Source organism: Mobula birostris, chromosome 15 (genome assembly GCF_030028105.1).
Source record: "Mobula birostris isolate sMobBir1 chromosome 15, sMobBir1.hap1, whole genome shotgun sequence".
Taxonomy (NCBI): domain Eukaryota; kingdom Metazoa; phylum Chordata; class Chondrichthyes; order Myliobatiformes; family Myliobatidae; genus Mobula; species Mobula birostris.
In genome coordinates, this window is record NC_092384.1 from 8,186,739 (window position 1) to 8,203,841 (window position 17,103).

A 17,103-nucleotide genomic window follows, 5' to 3' on the forward strand; every position below is an offset into this window, starting at 1 on the left:
ATAATTACAATATAGTGTACATATGGGTGCCAGTTGTGATAGAGGAGAAAACATTGAGGCAGTTTCTATCCACCCAGGTGGAATGCATCAAAATAAAGAGCCAATACTCTGAATCAAGCCAAATATTTATGATAAACGTATATTAGAGTCTGGGAAATTAGCCAGCATGGAAAGGAGAGAGCTTGCACTTGTATTATCTTTCACAACCTCTGGACAATCCAAAGTGTTTTGTAGTCAAGGAGGGACTTTTAGAAGTATTTTAGTGGAAAACAAAATCTTCCCCAACAGGAATGATCTAATAGCCAATTCTGCAGTTTTTGGGAGCAAGTGGTCCTGCTGATGTGTGTGTGTGTGGATAGTAAGGGACAGGGCCAAATGGGGAGAGAAATGGGTAGAGGGAGTTAAAGAGAAAGGGAATCAAGAAGAGAAGGAGTGGGAGTCATAGAGAGGTACACAAAGAGAGAGTTGGAGAGTCAGGGAGGGAGGCACACACAGGGAGTGGAAGTCATACAGAGAGGGAGGAAATCACACAGACACACACACTTAGGAAGATGGGTAGCAAGCAAGAGAAGAAATCACAGAGAAGAAGACACAGAGAGGGAAAGAGAGACAGATAGAGAGTGAGACACATCTTATAGAAAGAGAGGGAGAGGAAGGTACACACATAGAGAGACACATAGTTCCATATAATTTTGACCATAATGCCCCCAGTAGGGAGTCACTTGGCAAAGTCTGGAATGTGCAGAACACATTTCCCTTCCACTGAGATGGTAGAGAAGTGGCTGATGATGACAAGTGACTGATTGACCTCTGCTCTCTCCTAAGATTTTGATAATGGTAGAAACCAGAAGTGTCAGTTTGATCTATGTAATATGAAACAATGGTTGCAGCCACAAGCAAGACCAAAGGTAAATGGACCCTAGTTTTGGTGGTGGAACTTGTATACCAAAACAAAACCTGAGCCTTGGCTACTAAAATGGCAACATTTACCCACCTAAGAACAGAGAACAACACAGCACATTGCAGGCCTTTTACCCTATTCCAAGCTCAATCTAACTCTTCGTTCCCGCATGGCCCTCCATTTTTCAACTATGCAAGTACCTTTATAGGAGTTCCTTAAACGTCCCTAATGTATCTGCCTCTACCACCACCCTTGGCAGGCCACTCTCTGAATAAAATCCTTACCTCTAACATATCCCCTATACTCCCCTCAAAATCTCCTTAAAATTATGCCCATTCGTATTAGCTATTTCTGCCCTGGGGAAAACATCATTTGCTCTCTACTCAATCTATACCTGTTATCATCCTGTACATCTCTATTAAGTCACCTCTCATCCTCCGTCTCTCCAAAGAGAAAAGCCCGGGCTCACCCAATGCTCGACTAAGAAACTATAGGATTGAACTGTTATATTACAAACTATCAAATTGTTGCACCATTAGTGTACCCATCATCAAAATGATGGGATGTTGACATTGCTATCAGGTAACATTTACTCATTAATAAACTCTGCTGATATGTGTATTGGATTTGGCTCAGACCTCGCTGCATGGACTTGAATAGTAAGGTAACATCAAGGCAACACTTGGCAAGGGGAATTGTAAACGAACTCGGGTAATGATAAAGAAAATGTGTATGGGAAGACCCATCCTTCAAACCAATGAAGGTAGTTAGAGGTATGGCTGGTGTTCAGCGTAGACGTAGTTGACCACACCAAAATCAAGTTAAATTTATTATAGAAGTATGTATATTCAGAATTCAGAATCAGGTTTAATATCTTTGGCATATGTCATAAAATTTGTTGTCTTTGCAATGGTGCAGTAGAAGCACAATGCATTACATAATAATAAGCAAAGAAAAAACATAATATATAGCTATTAACAACTTACTTAATTTAACTATTTTACACACATACTGATATGTTCATGGCCTAAGGTAGAAGGAGTCAATTTTAGAAAACCTAGAACATTTATTTTCCAACATAGTCTCCTCCTACATTTACACACTTAGTCCAGCGGTTGTGGAGCACACGGATCTTGGACCTCCAGAAAGTGTCCACAAATGGGTGGTTGATAAGTTCGTGGCCTAAGGTAAAAGGAGATGAGTTATACAGCTCTCGTTACATGCACATGCAGGTCAACTCGTTGAATGATTATGCAGAAAGTTTGAAGTTATTAACTCATCTCCTACCTTAGGCCACGATCCTATCAATCACCCCTGATGAGTTATTAACTTCAAACTTTCTGCATAATCACTCAAAGAGTTGAACTGCATGTGCATGTAACGAGAACTGTATAACTCATCTCCTTCTACCTTAGGCCACAAACTTATCAATCACCCCTGCTGTGGACACTTCCTGGAGGTCCAAGATTCGTATGCTTCATGACCGCTGGAATAAGTGTGTAAATGTAGGAGGGCACTGTGTTGAAAAATAAGTGTTCTAGGGTTTCTGAAATTGACTCCTTCTACCTTAGGCCATGAACTTATCAATCACCCCTCGTATATATTATATAACATGTTAAATTAAATAAGTGGTTCAAAAATAAAAAGAAGTAGTGAGTTAGTTGAGTGTGTGCCTTTGGGCTCCTGTACCTTCTCCCTGACAGTAGCAATGAAAAGAGGGCATGTGTTGGGTGATGGGGGTCCTTAATGATGGATGCTGCCTATTTGAGGCATCTCTCCTTGAAGATGTCCTGGAAACTGGGAATGGTGTGCCCATAATGAAGCTGATTAAGTTCACAACATTCTGAAGCTTCTTTTGATCTTGTACAGAAGCCCCCCCCCCCCCCACCAGTCAGTGATGCAGCCGGTTAGAATGTTCTCCATGGTTCATCTATAGAAATTTGTGAGTGACTTTGGTGACATACCAAATCTCCTCCAACTCCTGATGAAATATAGCCACTGCCATGCCTTCTTTGTAGCTACATTGATATGGTGAGACCTGGATAGATATTCAGGAATAATGACATCTGGTATTTGGAGTTCCTCACCCTTTCCACTGCTGATTCCTCTCTGAGGACTGGTGTGTGTTCCCTCATTTTATCCTTTCTTGTCCACAATCAATTCTTTGGTCCTACTGACCTTGAGTGCAAGGTTGTTGCTGCAGCACCTCTCAACTAGCTGATACATCTCGCTCCTCTATGCCCTCTCATCACCATCTGAAATTCTGACAACAATAGTTGTATGGTCAGCAAATTTATAGACGGCATTTGAGTTGTGCCTAGCCTCACAGTCATGGGTGTAGTGAGAGTAGAGAAGTGGGCTAAGCACACATCCCTGAGGTGCACCGGTGTTGGTTGCACAGATTATGGTCTCCCAGTGAGGAAGTCAAGGATCCAGTTGAAGAGGGAGGTACAGAGACCCAGATTCTGGAGCTTTTTGATCAGAGCTGTAGAAATGATGGTGTTAAACGCTGAGCTGCAGTCAATAAATGGCATCCTGACATAGGTTCCTCAGTGGGAGACCAGATCAGAAATAACATCTCCATTTCACTCTCAATCAACACTGGTGCATTTCACAGGTGTGTGCTTAGCTCACTGCTCTACTCTCTCCATTCCCATGACACAATGCAAACGCCATCCATACACTTGCTGACCATACAACTATTGTTGGCAGAATTTCAGATGGTGATGACAGGGCATCCTGATGAAGTGTCTCGGCCCAAAATGTTGACTGTTTAGTCTTTTCCATAGCTGCTGCATGGGCCGCTGAGTTCCTCCAGTGTTTTGTGTATTTTACATCCTGACACAGGTATTTGTATTGTCCAGGGGATCCAAAACCGTGTGAAGAGTCAATGAGATCACATTTGCCATAGACCCATCATGGCAAATTTCAGTGAGTCCAGGTTGTTGCTAAGAAAAGAGTTGATTCTAGCCATCACCAACCTCTCCATGCACTTCATCACCATAGATATCAGTGCCACTGGACGATAGTCTTTAAGGCAGCTTAACCTGCTTTTGGGCACTGGTATAATGGTTGCTCTTTTGAAGCAGATGGGAACTTCTGACTGTAGCAATGAGAGATGTGTCACCATATACTACCTTGAGATTCATTTTCTTGTAGGCGTTTACAGGAAAATTTATAAACATAATAAAATTAATAGAAAAACAGCATTCAGAACAATCATATACAAGTTCTAATCAACAAGCTGCAAAACCTGGGCCTCTCTAACTCCCTCTGCAACAGGATCCTTAACTTCCTCACCAGGAGACCACAGTCAGTGCAAATCAGAAATAACATCTCCTCCTGTCTAACAATCAACACGGGCTCACCTCAGGGACATATGCCGAGCCCAGTCCATTACTCTCTTGGCAGCCACAACTGTGGTGGCTAGGCACGGCTCAAATGCCATCTATAAATTTGCTGATGGCACAATTATTATTTGCAGAATTTCAGATGGTGCTGAGGAGGTGTACAGGAGTGAGATAGATCAGCTGGTTGAGCGGTGTCACAACAATAACCTTACACTCAACGTCAGTAAGACCAAGGAATTGATGTAGACTTCAGGAAAGGTAAGTCAAGGGAAAACACACCAGAGAGAGCATGCAAACTCCACACAGGCAGTGCCTGAAGTCAGGATTGAACAGGAGTTGCTGGAGCTGAATCCTGGAAATCCTTTGGACCATTCACCAGGCCTAGTAAGGGAAGCACTGGTTTTTCAAGCTGTGACCTGACACTGTGAAGAGTCAGTCAGAAAAGGGAGAGTCTGTGATCCATTCAATAGATTGGGCCTGATTCAATATTTTGGACTGAGCTATAGGGTCATTAGGTTACAGATTGAGCTTGGTTCAATGGACTGTGTTGGGTGTGTTGGGATCCATGCATTAGTGTACAGATAGGGCTTGGTTCAATGGGTTGGGTAATAAAGATTTAACTTTCAAGTAAATCCATTCACAACTTCAGAATGTCATGTACTATTCTAATTCTATTAAATCATGAGCGCGTCAGTTTATACATAACAATATACTTTATACTTTATTGTCGCCAAACAATTGATACTAGAACGTACAATCATCACAGCGATATTTGATTCTGTGCTTCCTGCTCCCTGAAGTACAAATTGATAGTAAATAGTAAAAATTTAAATTATAAATCATAAATAGAAAACAGAAAATGGAAAGTAAGGTAGTGCAAAAAAAACCGAGAGGCGGGTCCGGATATTTGGAGGGTACGGCCCAGATCCGGGTCAGGATCCGTTCAGTAGTCTTATCACAGATGGAAAGAAGCTGTTTCCAAATCTGGCTGTACGAGTCTTCAAGCTCCTGAGCCTTCTCCCGGAGGGAAGAGGGACGAAAAGTGTGTTGGCTGGGTGGGTTGCGCCCTTGATTATCCTGGCAGTACTGCTTCGACAGCGTGCGGTGTAAAGTGAGTCCAAGGACGGAAGATTGGTTTGTGTGATGTGCTGCACCGTGTTCACGATCTTCTGCAGCTTGTTCCGGTCTTGGACAGGACAACTTCCATACCAGGTTGTGATACACCCTAGAAGAACGCTTTCTATGGTGCATCTATAAAAATTAGTGAGGGTTTTAGGGGACAGGCCAAATTTCTTTAGTTTTCTCAGGAAGTAAAGGCACTGGTGGGCCTTCTTGGCAGTGGACTCTGCTTGGTTGGACCAAGTCAGGTCATTTGTGATATTGACCCCGAGGAGCTTAAAAGTTTTTGACCTGTTCCACTTGCACACCACTGATGTAAATTGGGTCGTGCGGTCCGCTACTCCTTCTGAAGTCAACAACCAATTCCTTCGTCTTGCTGACGTTGAGGGATAGGTTATTGTCTCCGCACCATGCCACCAGGTTCTTAATTTTCTCTCTCTACTCAAACTCATTATTACCCGAGATACGGCCTACAATTGTTGTGTCATCAGAAAACTTATATATTGAGTTTGATGGAAACTTGGCTACACAATCATGGGTGTACAGTGAGTACAGCAGGGGGCTGAGTACACAGCCTTGTGGGGCACCGGTGCTCAGAGTGATTGTAGAGGAGAGCTTGTCCCCTATTTTTACAGCCTGGGTCCTGTCTGTGAGGAAGTTGAAGATCCAGCTGCAGATCTGAGTGCTAAGGCCCAGGTTCCGGAGCTTAGGAATCAGTTTATTTGGAATGATGGTATTAAAGGCAGAGCTGTAGTCAATGAAAAGGAGCCTGACGAATGCGTCTTTATTATCCATAGCAAATACATAGCAAAGCTGATCTTTTTCATGATAGCATAGTACAGGCTTTTTGGCCCACAATGTTTGTGCTGACCTTTTAACTTGCTCTCCATCTCCAACATCTCCATCTCCATCTCCATCTCCATCTCCAACATGATCCCACCACCAATAACATTCTTCCCTCCCACCCCTTCCCACTTTCTGCTTTCCGCAGGGATCGCTCCCTATGTGACTCCCTTGTCTATTAGCCCCTCCCTCCTGGCACTTATCCTTGCAAGCGGAACAAGTGCTACACCTGCCCCTACACCTCCTCCCTCACTATCATTCAGGGCCCCAAACATTCCTTCCAGGTGAGGCGACACTTCACCTGTGAGCCTGTTGGGGTGATATACTGTGTCCAGTGCTCTCGGTGTGGCCTCCTGTATATCGGTGAGACCAGTCATAGAATGGTGCTTCCCCGAGCACCTACACTCCATCTGCCAGAAAAAGCAGAATCTCCCAGTGGCCACACAATTTAATTCCACTTCCCATTCCCATTCCCATATGTCTATCCACGACCTCTTCCACTGTCGTGATGAGGCCACACTTAGATTGGAGGAACAACACCTTATGTTCCATTTGGGTAGCCTCCAGCCTGATGGCATGAACACCAATTTCTTGAACTTCTGGTAATGGCCCCCACTCTCCCTCTCCTTCACTAGTTCCCATCCCCTTTTCCCTCACTCATTTCCTTGCCTGCTCATCGCCTCCCTGTGGCGGTACTCCCCCCACCCCTCCTTTTCTTTCCTCCATGGCCATCTGTCCTTTCACCAATCAACTTTCCAGCTCTTGTGCTTCTCTCTCCCCTCCCCCACCTTTTAAATCTATTCCTCGGTGTTTTTTCTCCAGTCGAAGGGTCTCAGCTGAAACGTTGACTGTACTCTTTTCCATAGATGCTGCCTGACCTGCTGAGTTCCTCCGGCATTTTGTGTGTGTTGCTCAATCTAACCCTTCCCTCCATGTAGTCTTCCATTTTCTATCATCCATGTGTCCATCTAAAAGTTTCTTAAATGTCACAACTGTACCTGTCTGTACTACCCATTTGGCAGGGCATTGCATGCACCCATCACTGTGTCTTTAAAACAAAACTTACTGTACCTTTGTAAGGACCTTTACCAGTGTCCTGACGAAGGGTCTCGGCCCGAAACGTTGACTGTACCTCTTCCTAAAGATGCTGCCTGGCCTGCTGCGTTCACCAGCAACTTTGATGTGTGTTGCTTACAATACCTTTGACAAACCCCACTATACTTCCCTCCAAGCACTTTAAAATTATACCCCACTCATTCTTGGCCTTAACTTCTCATCCAAATGATTTGGTTGGCTGATGTGTCAGTAATGTTGCAATAGTGCGCTCGGTTTGATCACTTGATATTTGTTGTCCAATTTTCAAACCACCATTGCAATTTCTCAAAATGTTGCCTCTCTCCTTGCAGATTTAAGTCTTCTTGGGGCACTGGTCACTGCAGACTCACTCTGCATCCATCTGGAGGAACTTCACAACAAGCTGCAGTACAGGCAACGGGTCAAGTACATGGTAAATGCTGCTTCACACTGTCGTAGCACACCCTCCAGCTGAGGCTCCCGTGATTGCTTTTATTCCCAAATTCACTGCTGCAGAAGTGGCCAATTCCAGGAACCCTGCTGCTTTCTCCCCACTCCCTCACTCCTTCCTGTTATCCCTCAAATGAAGTCAGCAATTGCTGCCGGGTGGAGTTCTATGATTGGCAAGGACTCTTGGTCTACCACCCCAAACAGCCATATTCTCCAGCCATTCTGGGAAAACTGTTTGACCATGGGGTCTTTAAAGCTTGTTCCCTAACTTAGGTACAACAGTGAATGGGAGAATGGAACATCATTCATTATGGTTTCCCAGTAAGACAACTAATCCAAGTGTGTGTTGGAAGTGGGAGCATTTCAATCACCCACTATGACCAATTGCCATTTTGAGTGGAAGTTTAAAATCTTCTACCTGCTGATTTTTATTTTTTGCTGAGTGAATTTCCTGTAAGCTGGACCATTGATTTTTTTGGATAGTTAGTGAGAACATAAAACCTTGTGAGAAGGAACTCCAACTGGGAGGGCAGACACCCAAAGATCAGTTCTGATTATGAGGGGGAATTGGGTGGATCTTACACTGAGGGTTGTGGTTGGAACAACAGCATGCTGTAAAGTTAAACATAGTGGCCATTATGTGGGGGTTAATGGTTTTTATTTCATTTGCAGAAAGATTACTTTCCGATTAACTACTCCGTACAAGTTCACTATGAAGATATATATCGAACGATAAATGTTACTCGGATGGTAGGTTCAAATGTAGAAAATTCCACTTTTCTTCCCTGCTTATCCTAAACCATCTCTGTATCCTGAATCTTAGGGCTGTGAATGTGTTGCTGGTCAGAGTCCTCCTCCTCATGTCTCTGTACCTGAGCCCAAATCATTGATTCCTGGAGGGTGGTAGAGTGATGTCGGGGAAGCTTCTTTTATCTCTCTCTTGATCCTATTGTCTTACCCTCTCCCTCCCAGCTCCACCTCCAAGGCCCCTTAACTGTATTTTATTTTAGTAAATGGCTTGGGAAGTTCTTTCCAAAGCACTCCACTTTCCTCACCAGAAACTATTTTACACGGCCACAGTTGTTTGATTGTGTGTAGAATGGAGAGTTCACTTGTTGGTTGTAGAAGTCCCCTTACTGACCTCAGGTCATCATCAGAATGCTTGATGGCCGATGAGATACACTTAGAGTAGAGTCCCTATTGTAACTGTAGAAAAAACAGCAGCCAATTCACTGCAGATATGTCAAACTGCGGTAAGATTCAACCTGCAGGAGTGTTTGGTAGGTTCTGTTATTTTGTAGGTAGCTTGCCCCTGTTTAGTTGGAAGCTGGCCAGTTGCTTACATTCTATTCTTGATCCTTTTTCAACTTCAGTTTCCGTTTGTTATCCGCCTAATCAGTTTTGGAGATTAGTTAATCTCTTAAACTACATCTCGGATTCATTTTCATCTTTACAAGTTCTCAGGGCTATACAGTGTGAGAACAGGCCTTTGAGCCACTGGAGTTTACAACTCTCGGGCTCTGAAGAGCTGAATTTCAATGGGGGTGGGCGGAAGGAGATTGGGGTGAGCGTGCCTGCGGGCCTGGTATGGCATCTCAGAATCCTGGCAAAATTGGTGTTCCCGGCCACTAAGGTGAAAACTTTCCAGCGACTGGAGTCATTGCAGAGAGGAAAATGTTCGTGGTTGTTGTAGATCAGTCATCCAAGCCCCAGGATATTGTATGCTTGAGGTAATTTATATTGTTCAGATCATAGAATCATACAGCACAGAAACAGGACATTTGGCTCACTTGTCCCTACAACCATGCTGCCTTTCTATGTTAATTTCATTTGCCTGCGTTAGAGCATCTCCCTCTCCTCATTTACAAAGACAGGTGTGTAAAAAGGGCCTGTAGGGTCATTGGGGAACCAGGCCATCCCAACCACAATCTATTCCAGCTGCTACCATCCTGGAAACGGTACCACAGCATAAAAGCCAGGACCAACAGGCTCCGGGACAGTTTCTTCCACCAGGCCATCAGACTGATTAATTCATGCTGTTTTGAGTGTACTCTATATTACATTGACTGTGCTATCTATTATAAATGATTATAAATTACTATGATTGCACATTGCATATTTAGATGGAGATGTAACATAAAGATTTTTATGTGTCATGTATGTGAAGGATGTAAGAAATAAAGTTAATTCAAATCAATTTCCTCTCTATATACAGTACTGTGCAAAAGAATTAGTTACATACTGTATATGTAGATGGGATGCATAAGACTTTTGCACAGTACCATAGCAATTTTATGTATTGCACTGTACTGCTGTTGCAAAATAAAACAGATTTCATGACATATATGAGTGATGATAAACGTGATTCTGATATGGTTCTCTAATGTGGACTGAGAGTGGGAAGCGGGTAGGGAAAGGGGAAGCGTGGTTGGGAGAGGGGAGGGAGCAGGAAGCACCAGAGAAACATTCTGTAATGATCAATAAACCAATTGTTTTGGCTCAAATGATCTTGTCTGGCGTCTCAGGACTGGGTGTGTCCACACCTGCCCAATCCCCGGCCTCAGCACTCCTTCTCTGCCTCCTGTCCCACCTCCACGCCCCCCAACCCCCGGTGGTGCTCCACTCTCACCGTTCAGAATCAGAATCAGGTTTATTATCACTGGCATGTGTCCCAACATCCTTTGCTCCTGCAAGATTTACAAACTTGTTTTCCACTCCACGTTGACAAATATAGTACTGTTCAAAAGTCTAGGCACCCTAGCTCTATATATGTGTGCTTAAGACTTTTACACAGTACTGTACTCTACCTGTCCATATGCCATTTTAAACATTGATATTGTACCTGCCTCCATCACCACTCTGACAGCTCGTTCTATACCCACTACCTTCTGTGTGGGGAGAAACTTGCCTCAACAGCTTATTTAAACTTTTCTCCTCTCAATATGAATGTTTGCCCTCTGGGTTTAGGCTCTCTCAGAAAAACTGACTGTGTTCCTTATCTAAGTTCCTCATACTCTCTCATCTTTATTTTGCTTATACTGTACTTCCTGCCTTAAACCGATTTAATCAAACCTGTTAGTTAAGTTTGAGCATCAATCCAGTATTTCCTTGAAGTTAAGGAAATGGTTCTGGAGTTTTTTCTGATCCATTGTTTATATCTTTTGCCTGAAAAATCAGTCAGTGCTGATCTGGAAAATCCTAAAATATACAGAGCAGGGATGGTTGTTATTGCCAGTGAACTCTAGTTTCTAAAGCTCTAACATTTGGGGAGATGCTATCTGCTTATTTCTAGCAATTCCAGCTTTTGTTTAAGAATTGAATTGAATTGACTTTATTTCTTACATCCTTCACATACGAGGAGTAAAAATATTTACATTATGTCTCCATCTAAATGTGCCATGTGCAATCACAGTAATTAGAACCATAGAACACTACAGCACAGTACAGGCCCTTCGGCCCTCAATGTTGTGCCGACCTATATAATCCTCAAAAAAACGTACTAAACCCACACTACCCCGTAACGCTCTATTTTTCTTTCATCCATGTGCCTGTCCAAGAGGCTCTTAAATACCCCTAATGTTTTAGCTTCCACCACCATCCCTGGCAAGTCATTCCAGGCACCCACAAACCTCTGTGTAAAAAAAAAACTTACCTCTGATGTCTTCTCTAAACTTCCCTCCCTTAACTTTGTACATATGCCCTCTGGTGTTTGCTATTCGTGCCCTGGGAAACAGGTACTGGCTATCCACCCTATCTATGCCTGTCATAATCTTGTAGACCTCTATCACGTCCCCTCTCATCCTTCTACGCTCCAAAGAGAAAAGTCCCAGCTCTGCTAACCTTGCCTCATAAGACTTGTTTTCCAATCCAGGCAACATCCTGGTAAATCTCCTTTGCATCCTCTCCATAGCTTCCACATCCTTCCTATAATGAGGTGACCAGAACTGAACACAATACGCTAAGTGTGGTCTCACCAGAGATTTGTAGAGTTGCAACATGACCTCTCTACTCTTGAACTCAATCCTCCTATTAAGGAAGCCTGGCATCCCATAGGCCTTCTTAACTATCCTATCAACCTGTGCAGCGACCTTGAGGGATGTATGGATTTGAACCCCAAGGTCCCTTTGTTCACCCACACTCTTAAGTAACCGGCCATTAACCCTGTACTCCGCCTTCTGTTTTGTCCTTCCAAAATGCATCACCTCACACTTATCCGGATTGAACTCCATCTGCCACTTTTCTGCCCAACTCTGCATCCTGTCAATATCCTCTTGTAATCTTTGACAACCTACAGCTCCATCCACAACTCCTCCAATCTTTGTGTCATCTGCAAACTTATTCACCCATCCTTCCATCTCTTCATCCAGGTCATTTATAAAAATAATAATTTGTAATAAATAGAACAGTCAGTATAACATAGAATACACTCGAATCAGCGTGAGTTCATCGGTCTGATGGCCTTGTGGAGCCTGTTGGTCCTGGCTTTTATGCTGCAGTACCATTTCCCGGATGGTAGCAGCTGAAATAGATTGTGGCTGGGTTGACCGGTCCCCAGTGATCCTACAGGCCCTTTTTACACACCTGTCTTTATAAATGTCCTGAATCATGGGAAGTTCATAACTACAGATGCTCTGGGCTGTCAGCACCACTCTCTGCAGAGTCCTGCGATTAAGGGAGGTACAGTTCCCTTACCAGGCAGTGATGCAGCCAGTCAGGATGCTCTCAATTGTGCCCCTGTGCAAACAGGTTGATACCTCTCTGAAATTTATACTTCAGTTTTGTCTATAATATAAAACGCTTCAATGTACCCACAATTAATCAATGATAAATGGTGGCTGCTGGAAGGAACACCAACAGATCTTTGATCCTTCAGCCTAACAGCTCCCACTTTTCAGGAAATTTTACAGTGCAAAATCAGACCAGTGTTGGCCCTTTGAAAAAGTTATTCGTAGAACAGTGCAGGGCCGTGACGGGCCCTACAGCGCATGATGTCTGTCCCGACTACTCTCATTTGCTGCAAATGATCTGCATCTGTCCATTGTCTGTTCACACATCTGTCTAAATGCTTAAATCACTCTCTGTGACTTTTATAATGATATGGATGAGGAAGTGGAAGGGTGGGTTAGTAAGTTTGCAGATGACATAAAGGTTGGTGGAGCAGTGGATAGTGTAGAAGGTCATTGTAGGTTACATTGACAGGCTGCGGAGCTGGGCTGAGAAGTGGTAGATGGAGTTCAATGCAGATGTGTGTGAAGTGATATACTTTTGAACACTGAACGTGAAGGCAGAATACAGGGTTAATGGCAGAATTATTAGTGTGGAGGAACAGAGGGACCTGGGGGTGTACTGTATGTCCGTAGATCCCTCAAAGTTGCCACGCAAGTCAATAAGGGTTGTTAAGAACGAGTATGGGATGTTGGTCTTCATTCGTCAGAGCTGCAAGGAAACGTTAATCTACTAAACCATGGTTAGACCATACTTGGAATATTGTTTTCAGTTCTGGTTGCCTCGTTATGGAAAACATGTTAGTAGGGAAGTGGTGTTAGGTAAATTGAAGGGATTAAAGACAGATAAATCCCCAGGGTCAGATGGTCTGCATCCCAGAGTGCTTAAGGAAGTAGCCCAAGAAATAGTGGATGCATTAGTGATAATTTTTCAAAACTCTTTAGATTCTGGACTAGTTCCTGAGGATTGGAGGGTGGCTAATTTAACCCCACTTTTTGAAAAAGGAGGGAGAGAGAAACCAGGGAATTATAGACCGGTTAGCCTAACATCGGTGGTGGGGAAACTGCTAGAGTCAGTTATCAAAGATGTGATAACAGCACATTTGGAAAGCAGTGAAATCATCGGACAAAGTCAGCATGGATTTGTGAAAGGAAAATCATGCCTGACGAATCTCATAGTATTTTTTGAGGATGTAACTAGTAGAGTGGATAGGGGAGAACCAGTGGATGTGGTATATTTAGATTTTCAAAAGGCTTTTGACAAGGTCCCACCCAGGAGATGAGTGTGCAAACTTAAAGCACACGGTATTGGGGGTAAGGTATTGATGTGGATAGAGAATTGGTTAGCAGACAGGAAGCAAAGAGTGGGAATAAACGGGACCTTTTCAGAATGGCAGGCAGTGACTAGTGGGGTACCGCAAGGCTCAGTGCTGGGACCCCAGTTGTTTACAATATATATCAATGACTTGGATGAGAGAATTAAATGCAACATCTCCAAGTTTGCGGATGACACGAAGCTGGGCGGCAGTGTTAGCTGTGAGGAGGATGCTAAGAGGATGCAGGGTGACTTGGATAGGTTAGGTGAGTGGGCAAATTCATGGCAGATACAATTTAATGTGGATAAATGTGAAGTTAACCACTTTGGTGGCAAAAACAGGAAAACAGATTATTATCTGAATGGTGGCCAATTAGGAAAAGGGGAGGTGCAACGAGACCTGGGTGTCATTATACACCAGTCATTGAAAGTGGGCATGCAGGTACAGCAGGAACTGAAAAAGGCGAACGGTATGCTGGCATTTATAGCAAGAGGATTCGAGTACAGGAGCAGGGAGGTACTACTGCAGTTGTACAAGGCCTTGGTGAGACCACACCTGGAGTATTGTGTGCAGTTTTGGTCCCCTAATCTGAGGAAAGCCATCCTTGCCATAGAGGGAGTACAAAGAAGGTTCACCAGATTGATTCCTGGGATGGCAGGACTTTCATATGATGAAAGACTGGATGAACTAGGCTTATACTCGTTGGAACTTAGAAGATTGAGGGGGGATCTGATTGAAACGTATAAAATCCTAAAGGGATTGGACAGGCTAGATGCAGGAAGATTGTTCCCGATGTTGGGGAAGTCCAGAACGAGGGGTCACAGTTTGAGGATAAAAGGGAAGCCTTTTAGGACTGAGGTTAGGAAAAACTTCTTCACACAGAGGGTGGTGAATCTGTGGAATTCTCTGTCACAGGAAACAGTTGAGGCCAGTTCATTGGCTATATTTAAGAGGGAGTTAGATATGGCCCTTGTGGCTATAGGGATCAGGGGTTATGGAGGGAAGGCTGGTACAGGGTTCTGAGTTGGATGATCAGCCATGATCATACTGAATGGTGGTGCAGGCTCGAAGGGCCGAATGGCCTACTCCTGCACCTATTTTCTATGTTTCTATGTTATGTTTCTATGTGGAAGCTTTAGGCAGAGGACAGAAGAGATTTACCGGGATGCTGCCTGGATTGGAGAACATGTCTTACAAGGATAACTTGAGCAAGCTAGGACTTTGGAGCGAAGGAGGATGAGAAACATATTGATAGAGGTGTACAAAATGATAAGAAAGCATAGATCGAGTAGATATCCAAAACGTAAATGGCTAACACCAGGGGGCATAATTTTAAATTGATTGGAGAAAGGGGAAATATCAGAACGTGCTTCTAGGGATGGCGATAGAGCCAGACATATTAGGGACATATAAGGAATTCTTAGATAGGCACGTGGATGAGAGACAAATGGAGGGCTATGTAACAAGGAGGGGTTAAATTGATCTTAGAGTGGGTTAAAAAGTCGGCACAATATCATGAGCCAAAGGGACTGTACTATGCTGTAGTATTTTATGTTCCAATATGGGGGGTGAATCTGATGGGAGTATAGGGTTAGGCATAGGATTGATTGGAAATGGGTCGAATGGTCTGTACATCCCCAGATGAAAATTCAGTGCAGTTGCTTCGTCTGCCTTCTAAGTGACCCCAGTCCTACAAAATATAAGTTTGTTTGCATGCTAGAAAGGGGAACTCTTCCCCTACTAGTGTGTGCCGCTGTCTGGGAGAGTCACTCATCTCTGCAACCTCCAGCCCTGAGCAGTACTGTTGGGAATTCATCACACCTGTATCTTAAGTCACGTCTCCTTGGCTCCTCTGGTGACTTGGCCAGATTTGAGGATGGGTCCAAGTATCCAGAAATCTAACCACATTGAGCTTCTGAACCGTCAAAGCATGAGCCAGAGGGGAAGGAATTTAAATACTTGAAGCATAAAAATGCAGTTAATAGAAGAGTTCAATCAGCTGGGATTAGAGAGAGATTCTGTCCTTGAACGGGTAACAAAACCACACAGAGTGAGATGTAACATGGCAGGCTGTTCTTTTTCAAACAGTGAAGTTTATTTTTTAAATGAAGTATAAGGTCCTGAATTCTGAAGTCTGTATCTGTCGCCAGCTCCCTCTGCTTTTGAGGAAGTACCTGCTTCCAAGCACCTTAAGACTGTGCCCTCTCATGTTAACTCTTTCAGCCCTGAGAAAAAGCCTCTGACTATGCACACGATCAATGCCTCTCATCGTCTTATACACCTCTATCAGGTCACCTCTCGTCCTCCGCCGCTCCAAGGACAAAAGGCCGAGTTCACTCAACCTGTTTTCATAAGGCATGCTCCCCAATCCAGGCAACATCCTTCTAAATCTCCTCTGCACCCTTTCGATGGTTTCCCCATCCTTCCTGTAGTGAGGCAACCAGAACTGAACACAGTGGTCCAAGTGGGGTCTGACCAGGGTCCTATATAGCTCTAACCTTACCTCTCAGCTCTTGAACTCAATCCCACAGTTGATGAGGGCGAATACACCGTATGCCTTCTTAGCCACAGAGTCAACCTGCGCAGCAGCTTTGAGTGTCCTATGGACTTGGACCCCAAGATCCCTCTGATCCTCCACACTGCCAAGAGTCTTACCATTAATACTATATTCTGCCATCATATTTGACCTACCAAACTGAACCACCTCACATTTATCTGGGTTGAACTCCATCTGCCACTTCTCAGCCCAGTTCTGCATCCTATCAGTCTCCTGCTGTAACCTCTGACAGCCCTCCAGACTATCCACAACACCCCCAACCTTAGTATCATCAGCAAATTTACTAACTCATCCCTCCAGTTCCTTATCCAGGTCATTTATAAAAATCATAAGAGTAGGGGTCCCAGAACAGATCCCTGAGCCACACCACTGGTCACCAACCTCCATGCAGAATATGACCCATCTACAACCACTCTTTGCCTTCTGTGAGCAAGCCAATTCTGGATCCACAAAGCAATGTCCCCTTGGATCCCATGCCTCCTTACTTTCTCAAAGCCTTGCATGGGGTGCCTTATCAAATGCCTTGCTTGAAATGCATATACACTACATCTACCACTCTACCTTCATCACTGTGTTCAGTCACGTCATAAAAAAAATCAATCAGGCTCACAATGAACGACCTGCCTTTGCCAAAGCCATGCTGACTATTCCTAATCATATTATGCCTCTCCAGATGTTCATAAATCCTTCCCCTCAGGATCTTTTCCATCAGCTTACCAACCACTGAAGTCAGACTCACTGGTCTATAATTTCCTGGGCTATCTCTACT

At 43.9% G+C, this 17,103-nt stretch overlaps 1 protein-coding gene across 1 annotated transcript in view; it reads left to right on the top strand.

Moving 5' to 3' along the window:
• Positions 1-17,103, top strand: part of il34 (interleukin 34) — a 102,201-nt gene that overhangs the window by 72,586 nt on the left and 12,512 nt on the right. Inside the window, exons 3-4 of the mRNA XM_072279292.1 lie at positions 7,620-7,720; positions 8,410-8,487. Coding sequence (XP_072135393.1) covers positions 7,620-7,720; positions 8,410-8,487 — 179 coding nt within the window. The remainder of the gene's footprint in view (positions 1-7,619; positions 7,721-8,409; positions 8,488-17,103) is intronic.